General features: G+C 43.1%; 1 protein-coding gene across 1 annotated transcript in view; it reads left to right on the top strand.

Moving 5' to 3' along the window:
* Positions 1-431: 431 nt before the first annotated feature.
* nudt14 (nudix (nucleoside diphosphate linked moiety X)-type motif 14) overlaps positions 432-9,852 on the top strand; it is a 33,328-nt gene continuing 23,907 nt past the window's right edge. Inside the window, exon 1 of the mRNA XM_061251992.1 lies at positions 432-591. Coding sequence (XP_061107976.1) covers positions 511-591 — 81 coding nt within the window. The 5' untranslated portion in view covers positions 432-510. The remainder of the gene's footprint in view (positions 592-9,852) is intronic.

The following is a 9,852-nucleotide window of genomic DNA, read 5'->3' as shown; positions in this document are numbered from 1 at the left end:
GAGCCGCGTTGGCGGGAAGAGGTGCGGTTAAGGCTGCGCATGGATTATATCCATAGTCTCGCGCCAGCCGTACGCGGGAAAGCCTGTGGCTATGGAGAGAGGGAAGGTGAAAGTGATTGCAAAAGATATACACAGTAAAACCTCTATTACAGTACAACTAACACTAGCCTACTACTGCTGCTGACCACTGCTAATAATAATAATAATAATAATAATAATAATGATAATAATAATAATAATAATCTTAATTCACATAGCTTCATAACATATAACATACGAAGACATTTAATTTTTACAACGAATTAATCTAGACCCATGAATTACATTTATTTTATTTGAATAAATTGCATTTGTAATTTCACTTCTACGGGACATTTCCAGCTTCGTTACAACGAATTCGGATTTTACCACCCTTATTTGGCCTATCTGAGCATCCGTAGGCATCACTTTTGCTGGTCTGCGGCTGTGCGTTTCAGGTGCGAGACACCGGGGTGGGCAACAATCTGTACCATGGAGCAGATTAATAATATACAAGTCGTTCCGTGCACGAGCTCCAATTATATGAAACCGTTCAGGGTGCACTATAGCCAGGTGAGTCAATACAACTCACTCCTACGCGATTGTCTGAAATATGCAGGACTGCATAGCTCTTCGGAAGCTAATTTCTAGCATTAAGCCACTCCATTCATATCTGGCTAGCTAACGTTAGCTACAGTTACAAACCAGCCCCCATTCATATACAGTCGCTTCCTGATACACTCATCAGATCGATTACTTGAACATATTAGGCGGTGGGCATGCTTTGTGAAACGCTCGCCGTCTGCATTTCACAGACAACAGTTAGTTTGTAATTCAGTGCCAGAGACTTTGCCAGCTTACTAACGGACGTTAAGAGAATGTTAGGTTTTGGTTTACCCAAATAATACAGCGATAGCTAACGGTACTGTCCGCATGCTTTACATTTGCGAAATGGACAGCATAACGCAGATAATCAATGCGCCACTCTTGCGCTGCTTGCTCTTTAGTTGTAAGACATCGACCAGTTTAACTTCTTGGTTGCTGCGTAGCGGTGTTACTGCGTAAGTGGGTAAAGTTACTGTACATCTGCACAAGTTGTCTAAGCGGATCGAATATCCTCATTGTCCCCTTAGTAGTTTTATGAACAAGTTCAAAGTTACTCGTGGTCAGCAATGTCAGATCACTCGACTGAGCTTTTATTGCGGGGATATTTTTAAACGTTACGAACAGTCGTTAGGTTACGATTTATTATTTTTAACAGTTAATGCCGCCCATTTCCCCAACGAACCTGTATAGTTGCACTGTATGTCCTGATGTAATCAACATTACCACGTTAATGTGACCCCATGCGCATCGTGTATGTATGGTTAGCTAAATAAGTCTAACCAGCTGGCATGCCAGATCATTTTCTTTGGCAAATTAATACAAAACCACGAAACAAAAGAACGCAAAGTCCGGAAGTGCCTGCACTAGAAATGTGTGCATCGGTTCTTCTCGCACATCACTGAGGCATAGCGTCTATGTATAATGTGACGTGCCGCCTTACTGTAGCAGTAATCCCTGTTATCTCAGTTATTATGTAAGAATCAGTTTACATCCGATATTGGAGCCCGTGGCCTCTAAATAGATGGCGTGGTTATGATCTTATTTAGGCAAAAAAAAGCATGCACGTTCAGCACAATGGCTCATTGTCTAGAGTTTGCTAATACTGTCAGCACGCACACTCTTCTAAGCAATGAAAAAGCCGCATTATGCCAGGACTTCCTGTGCGGAATTATTGAATGACGAAGCACCTCGCAGGGATTCCAGATCCATTTGGGATATTACGCTTGTTGTCTTAGAGGAGAGCAGCTGCTTTTGTTTCCATGTTTAGGCTAATTGTCTTTTTTTTTTTAACATCAGAGCCTGTAGTGTTGACATTTGTGCAATGTTGTAATGTTTCCTTGAATTCATGTTAAGAGTCAGTGTGAACGTGATTGCCTATTGTGATCTGGGTGCATGGATGAGTCATGCATGCCTCTTGCTGTGTCAATGGCAGGGGAGAAATTCCATTCCCAGCAGATGGTCCGTATGAACCATCGGCCAACAATGTTCAATGCAGCAAACAGCACTCTACCTGTCTCATGTACGTTTTTGGTGGTGTATTTGGTAACATTTCTCATTGTCCCTGGAACTTGGCCAGTGTTTATTTTAAAATCATGTAAGGCGAGCAAATGATGGGGAATGAACCTGCTACATGATCGTCACATAACACTCTTGCTTCAGTCTTGGGGCCAAGGACTGATCTGGTTTGGTGGCAGGTTTTTACCTCAGTGTTCTTCATGTTGAATACAGCAATCTAGAAATGTGTTTTGTAGGCAGGTGCCAAAGCAACTTAAAAAATGAATTTCACATGATAAGCAAACACCACTGTAGCTAGTGAGGGGCATAATGACACATTGTATAGGTGCTTCTGTCTCAAGACTTGGGAGATAAAGGGAGAGGGGCCTACGAGGACTAACTGCCGCACGCTTGAAAAGATGGGGAGGCCGTTAGGGGGGAGGATATGGAACAGAGAGTGTTTAGAGTAATCATCGTCTGAAGATAGGAAGGAAGCTTTGCGGGCTGGTATGCCGGTGAGTCATTTTAATTGAATGTGGGCAGCCACTGGAAGCCTGCGACGGGTGATGAGGAGTGCATGTGTGAATATGCTGCTACCTGTGGCGGCCTTCACTTGCTTGCATTTTTCATAGAATGGTATGTTTCATAACCCCAGGCTTTGTTAGAAGGCTCTTGGGAGATGGGGGGTGTTGCAGTGATGCTGAAGCTTTTGCAGTAGTCTTCACCAAGGCTACTGGCTGAGCTGGGGCTGCAGTAGTGAGTCACTGCACCACCTACACATCTCTGCCAGTTTCTACGCAGGCCCCTTCCAGATTGTTCCCTATAGAAATGGACTCTGCCTTGCTTAGAAGGCCAGCTCTCGGCCATTGTGGACTGTTCTGATATAACGCAAGAGACTGAGGTTCTGGCATTATGTTTTTAAATCCAGGGAAATACTGGGAATGGATGCTTTAGATTCAGGTCATTTAATCAATACATTGTGCCATAAAATTCTGCAATGCAAAAAATGTGACTTTAATCATTTTTGCAGCTGAAAAATGGATTGCAATATCAACTGAATATCTTCCAGTTATGCCACCATAATGCATTGTTTAGTCCAATTCACATAGGAGTAGCTTTACCTTAGGTCATCCTGTAATGTCCTGAAATTTTTTTACTCATTATGTTGGCAGTGGAGCATTCATACGGAATAAAATAACCCCTGCCTTTTCACCCCGTCACAGATTTTCAGAGACAGCCCGTATTTTTCCACTTTTTATGTGCATAATTTCCTTTCGAACTTTGTTAAAAAATATTTATTCATGTTTCGAATCATGAACTCCATTGTGTATCATCGAATCGTGAGCTGACTGCTGAGTGCTTCTTTATGTCCCTAATGCCCACAGACAGTCATTTGGTACAACTGATGTGTTTTGTAAAGTTTGATCAACCTCTTGCATTGTCTTGGTTCTGGTACTTCGCGTTGTAGTCCAGGGGTGCACAGCAAGGGCCGATCCGCTTCAGGATTTTGTGCCAACTTCTGCTCTTAATTATTTAATTAGCTAAATAATGTCTTCATCAGACATCAGCCACAGATTGCTTGCATATCCTAAAGATTTTACTCTGCTCAAGTATAGGAGTGAACCAACATTATTTATAGAACTGTAAAAAAAATAAATTAAGGTAATTGGTTGGAACAAAAACCAGCTCTCAGACTCGCCCTCCAGGACCGGATTTGTGAGCGCTTACTGCAGTCTAATCATTCAAACAAGCAGATCTTTTCAGGAAAAATATGTATGGATTGCTTTTAAAGATATGATTGTTTGTTAGGTCGAGCTGAAGTCATGGTTGCTTGCGGTTGTGCTACGTCGTAGTCTTTTGTCCACCTTTTTGGCCACTGATGCAATGCCTCAATACATTTCATTTTTAGAATACAATCATTGGTCCTAAATAGCCTGCATGGGTGGAGGACAAATCTGACGTCAGTTTTATTATTTTGAAAATAATTTGACATCTATAGTCTATTCTTTGGCAGTGCTTAGTAGTCTATTCTTGTCCAGATCTACTGTCACTGTTTTGTTTAATTCTGACATTAAACCTTTGTGTGGCCTGCTCAGCTGCCTTCTGACATTGCTAACTGAACAATGACAGTATACATAGTTAAGCAAATATTATTTAAGCTGTATGTAGAAATTTTACAGGACCCACCTGGACATGTAAACTGAATATTGAAAAGCTGTATACAAGCATACCATTCAAGGCAGAGTCAGTTATTTTCCAGTTGGTTTGGTATCCATATCCAAAAAACTGTGGGAGGAGATGGCAGACAAAAATCTGGCGAAATAATAATAAACTTGAATTTTGGTTAACAGTAGTGTGCCTTGCTCTGCAATCACACTAATAAAAATCCAAAAATTGTTGACCAGAGCCAAAGACAAAACACAGCCAAAGACAAGTGAAGGATTCTTATCTCCGTTTGCAACAGTGACAATCCTGGTCAGGATGCTGGTTTACATAATCTAATGGACTGGAGAATAGTTTGGGGTTAAATCTATTGAGACAAGGGTGTTATCTAAGTTATCACTGGTCTGCTTTGATCCTTGTGCTTGGTGGCTGCTGGTCTGCAGTGCTGTACTTCAATCAACGCACTCATCCCAATGTTCCTGGCATTTCAGAAACCCCTTCTTTGCTGCTATTGTTACCAGTGGATCAGTTTTAACTGGTGCCATATCAACGATCCCATCATGCCCTTTCCTGAAATCATTAGTCTCATCTACCCTGTGCATTTCTCAAATTGTTGTCTTGATTCTGTTTTATTACCTTGAGGAATGCTGCCAATGCTTTGTTTTCACATTTTTGCTATCAGCTGTTGGCCATCTCACTCCATCCCCGTCAGTCTCACAGTCAGAAACCAGAAAATTGGCAGCTCGATGAATATTTGCTTCACCGCAAAATTGTGCCATGAACCGATGGCAAGTTTACATCATACAAATGCACTTTGTCTGAAAGAAAAGGACTCATTTTAATTTGCGGAACATTAGCCCGTCTTATGGTTAGAAACACAATAGCAGGGGTTAGGTGTAGATGCACGACTAATTAGGGACCCGGGTCCTCTGGGAAATGATAGGATCTGGACATGATTAATTAGTTGATTGGTTGGAGGAACGAGCGTGATCCCAGACCCAAATCCCAGAGCTTTTCTCATGCGGGGCATTGAGGAGTCCTGAGCAGGCAGCTGGGCAGACGCGGGTGATTTCTCCCGTTGACAGCCTGCTGGATTAGGGGACGGGAGGGAGGGTGATATCAAAGGCGGGGGGTGGGGGGGGGAGGGTGGGGGTATTAGGACTGCAGCGAGCGGGTGGACAGCAGATGAGGAACAATGAGAGCTGGGAGCCCAGGGGAGGCGCTGGGGTGAGGAGGCCATGGGAAACGTGTGGCAGCCATCACCAGGCACCAGGCCGCTGAGCGCGCTCAATAGGCACAGGAAATAGGATTTGCCAGGGCAGATGTGACGAGAGGTGATGAATACATTTGAGCCGAATGAGCGGGATGGGCACAAAGGTGAGGGCCTCGGATGCGCTTCCCATGAAATTGTGAAGCGTTTTTTTTTTAAGGAGTTTTAGGGAGGTGTGAGAGGAATGCGAAGTGAACTGAGGGGTGACCAGCAGCTGAGTGTCCTCCTGTCGCAGTCTTCTGTTGTGCCCTTTGGAATCGTGGGATATCCCTGGGATGTTTTCCTGGGATCAGCTCAGTGGCAGGCCGCGTTTGAGTGGGCTGTGTTTAGAAGCATTGGACGTATGACGGACAGGTGGTCAGTGTGGCCAGGGTTGACCTCTGACCCATTCATCCTCCCTGGTGACAGTTCATGCATTGCCTGGTCCTAGGGGGTTGTAACTTTGAAGCCCATCTCCTTTCTGTCAGTTTGAGGGCCAGAGGTGATGGCTGACATGCACTGTGGCCCGATGCCCCTCTGCGTGGCTTTTATTGGCTCCCTCTGTGCGTGTTCACCGCTTTAGGTCATGTCCTGCTGTGAGGGACTACACATCTACTAATCACTGCCGAAATTAATCCCTAATGTTCTTACAACTCTTATCAGAAACATATAGGCTAATAAGATTTATCATTTACCCAATCCTATCAATGTTGAAATGTTGTCGGACATTAGTTAAATGGTTTCTATGAACTCTGTTCACACTCATGATTTGAGTTGTGATTGACCCATTGGGACCAGAAATGTGTGAAAACTAAGGTCATTAATTGGCATCTGGCACATCTTTTGCAGCTCCTTTTAGGACAGTGCAATTGTGTGTTTTAAAAACACACATTATATATCAGTCCCCCAGTCCCTGTTAATGTACTGTGTGAAACTCTGCCTGCCAAATGTTTGCAAGTATGTTTATGTTGGTACTGATGCATTGTGAATGGGGTCAACCTTTTGTTGAGGTTGTCTTCATACAAATTAGTTTGGAACACAAAGTCCTTTTTTTACTGCCTCGTTTTCGCTGGAACATATGTTATGAGCTATATATGTACAAAATGAGCAAATCCATCTTCGTGGTTAAAATGCCATTGTCTCCATGTGTACGTGCGACTTGTGGCTCCAGTACCACGTCCTGTTGGGGCCCCACAGATCTCCATGGCAAAGTCAAAGCAAGGAAAAAGCTATTGATTCTTAAGCATTATTTCTTTATCAGCCTCCACCCTGATCGTGCTCCACTGGAACATGACAGCCATCTCTGGGAGTCGGGGGTGGTGGCAACATTTTCCCACTGTACGTGGAGCCACAGTTCTGTTGACAGGGGTGGTCGGCCATTCTGGGCATTGTATTTGTGTCCTGTGTATCATTTCCCAGCTAGATTGTGAATTGTTAAGGGGAACAATAGAATGTGTCGCCTTGAAGGACCCATAAATCACTCGATAAGCTGAAAATATAAAGTACTGTAACACACTGCCCTTTGTAAACTAAGAAAACAATATTTTTCAAGTGGTTTTCCAGTAAAAACTAATATTGTTTTACATCTGTACAGTAAACATGGCTGTAAATATGATCTGGATTCATTTCTGCATGCAGAACATTTAATAGCCTCGGTGTTATGAGGAAAATGTAGTGGATGATTCTGATCATGTTTTGATCGTAAGAGGCAAGATATTGTATTATTTTATCATATGATTAATTATGTGTGATATACAGTTTTTCTGGTATTTTGGAGAACTGACAATTAGGGTATTTTCAATAACTGAGTGCAAAAATATTTTTTTATGCTATAATTTTTGAAATGTATGTATTCAGATTATTGACTAGGAATTTGCTTAGCCTAATGCTTTAGCATGCGTTTGGTGAAGAGGTGATGTGACCTGTTGAATGTACATTTTGGCGGGTGTTTTGAACAGCATGTTGCAACGAAGCCCAGCCTTCATCAAGTTTTGCCCACTTTTTGGGACTAAGCCATAACGCATCACAAAAGTGGTTTCCTACATTTTAATGATCACTTTCACAATTACTTTTCCTCTGTATCCAAACTGCCAGGTTGTAACAACTTCTACAGTGAATTGTGTTGGATTGTATTGTTTTCTGGCTACGAACACCCCAGATTGCGATTGTGTGCTGATTATTGTATTATAGCTTTGTATATCTTTCAGCATTTGAATACCACAGACAGTTTCTTCTTAAACCGATGGTAAAAAAACTGCCTGTTTTGTTTTTGTTTTTCATCAGGTTTTACTCTTAAAAGATGAAAGAATCTTGTAACCTATGCAGCCTGGTCGCTAATGAGGTGAAGGCCTGTGGGCCTGTATAACAATAACAATGTAAACAATGTGAACAATGTGAACAATGATCTGATCTGTTTACTTTCATTCTAAATATGTATATTTCAGTACCTCTTAAGTTAAGTGCTTTGATGACATTCTCATGAGACATGGGTCCTAAATGTTGGTTCTTTGTGGTTTTGGGAGATTTCCTTTCAGTTTGTACTTCATTTATGTGGCCTACATACTGTGTAACAAATGTGGCCCACATACTGCATACCTCAGTTTTAATGAACTACTCAAACTACTATTTTTGGTTTTCAATGATTTTGTAATTTTCTTATCACATGTATGTTTATGTGATAAAAAGATCCTATTGGGATAGAAGCTGTCCAGAGTAATCCTCTTGTCCAGCACCGTGCCTAACAAGCTTTCTCTTGACAAACCCTCTCACTCTTGTGGCCATTTGACAAGACACTGTCGGGAATGATTACGATGGGTTCCCTCGGTTTCTTTGTGCCGGTGTTGTCCGTGGCGGGGTCCGTCCGTCCTGAGTCTGATCGGCGGTGACTGCGCTTCCCTGACCCGCTGCCTGGCGGAACGGGCCCGGCTCTGTCCCCAGACTGTCCTCATTTTAGCAGGAATGCCGGTTGTTGCAGGAAATGAGGGAGTTTGTGAGCTGGAAATAGCGCTCAGTTAGTGTCTGGCCGTCCCCTGATGAATAGCCGTGGGAGGTGGAGTGGAAGGGCAGGGGTCTCTATGGGCAGCACACCTGTGAGAGAGGGGGGGATGGGGGGGAAGAGGAGGAGGAGGAGGAGGAGGAGGAGTGGGTGGGAGGGGGAGAGAGGCGGGGGGGAGAAGGGATTGCAAAGACAGCATGTGGAGACAAAGAGGTTGGTCACCCCCTGCTCTCTTTCTTTCATCTCCCCTGCTTTAAGAAGTGCACGAGGAGAGCGAAGCACAAAGACTCGTCTTCAGTACTAACCCAGCGGCATCACTTCCCAGGAATAAGGCCTGCCCTGTGTCTGTCCGTCTGTCCGTCTGTCCGTCTGTCCGTCTGCCCGTCTGCCCGTCTGCCCGTCCCCACACGTATTCCCGCCACTCACGCTATATCGCTGTCCTGGCTCGCTATGAATCAGCCTGGACCTACAAAGACAGCTCGTGTTATTTCACTGGAATTGCAGTTTGATTCAAAACTTGGTGGCGGTAATGCTTCTTGCATTTAGCCCAATGGGGGAAATCTAAATTGAGCTTGCCTCAACTGATGTTGGTCAATTGAGTATGAGTTTTAGCAGTGAGGTTTTGCCATTATGTTTGACTAAATAGCCATTACTTTTTATTTTATTTCATTTCATTTAAGCCTTTTAGGCATTTTTTTTCTTTTGGTTGGTGCTTTCATTCTGCCTTTGTTCTGTATCTCTAGACCGATGTTTACTCAACATTGAAGGTGTCAGCCAGTGTTTAGGTTTTCATTTATATGAATTGAAATGTGAGCTGTTGTGTATTCATTGAGTTACTGTAAGTGCACTGAGGTTGCATGAATGAAATGCATTCTCAGTTTTTACAGTATTTGACAACAAGGCATGTCCTTTCTTGTTTTATTATTGTATAACTTTCGTTTAGGCTGTGTGCAAAAGCTTAAATGTGCTGTTTGGCCCATTACCGTGGTGAACGCACTGGTCAAATCTTCACAGGAAATGCAGGATATGCTATATCACTGTAGCTTATATATATTACTCATGACTCTGGTTAAAACAACAATATGCTGACTAGCATCCATTGAGTCCACTGAAAAATAGGGACAGCACCCCAACAAGTGCTTGCACGTGAACAGACACACTTGTTTGCTGCTACAATCACAGGACACCGTGCACTCAGACACTGATAGACTGTCTGCAAACAGATTCTCCCCATTACAAATTGAGCTCATTCAGCCACTTTAAAAAAAACTGGCATAAAAATCGGCTATTCAGTTATTAAACTGATTAGCACTCTGGTCAGTTAGGC

Source organism: Conger conger, chromosome 1, assembly GCF_963514075.1.
Source record: "Conger conger chromosome 1, fConCon1.1, whole genome shotgun sequence".
Classification (NCBI taxonomy): Eukaryota; Metazoa; Chordata; class Actinopteri; order Anguilliformes; family Congridae; genus Conger; species Conger conger.
Note: the sequence above shows the minus strand (reverse complement) of the source record. Positions and strands in the feature narration are given on the sequence as shown.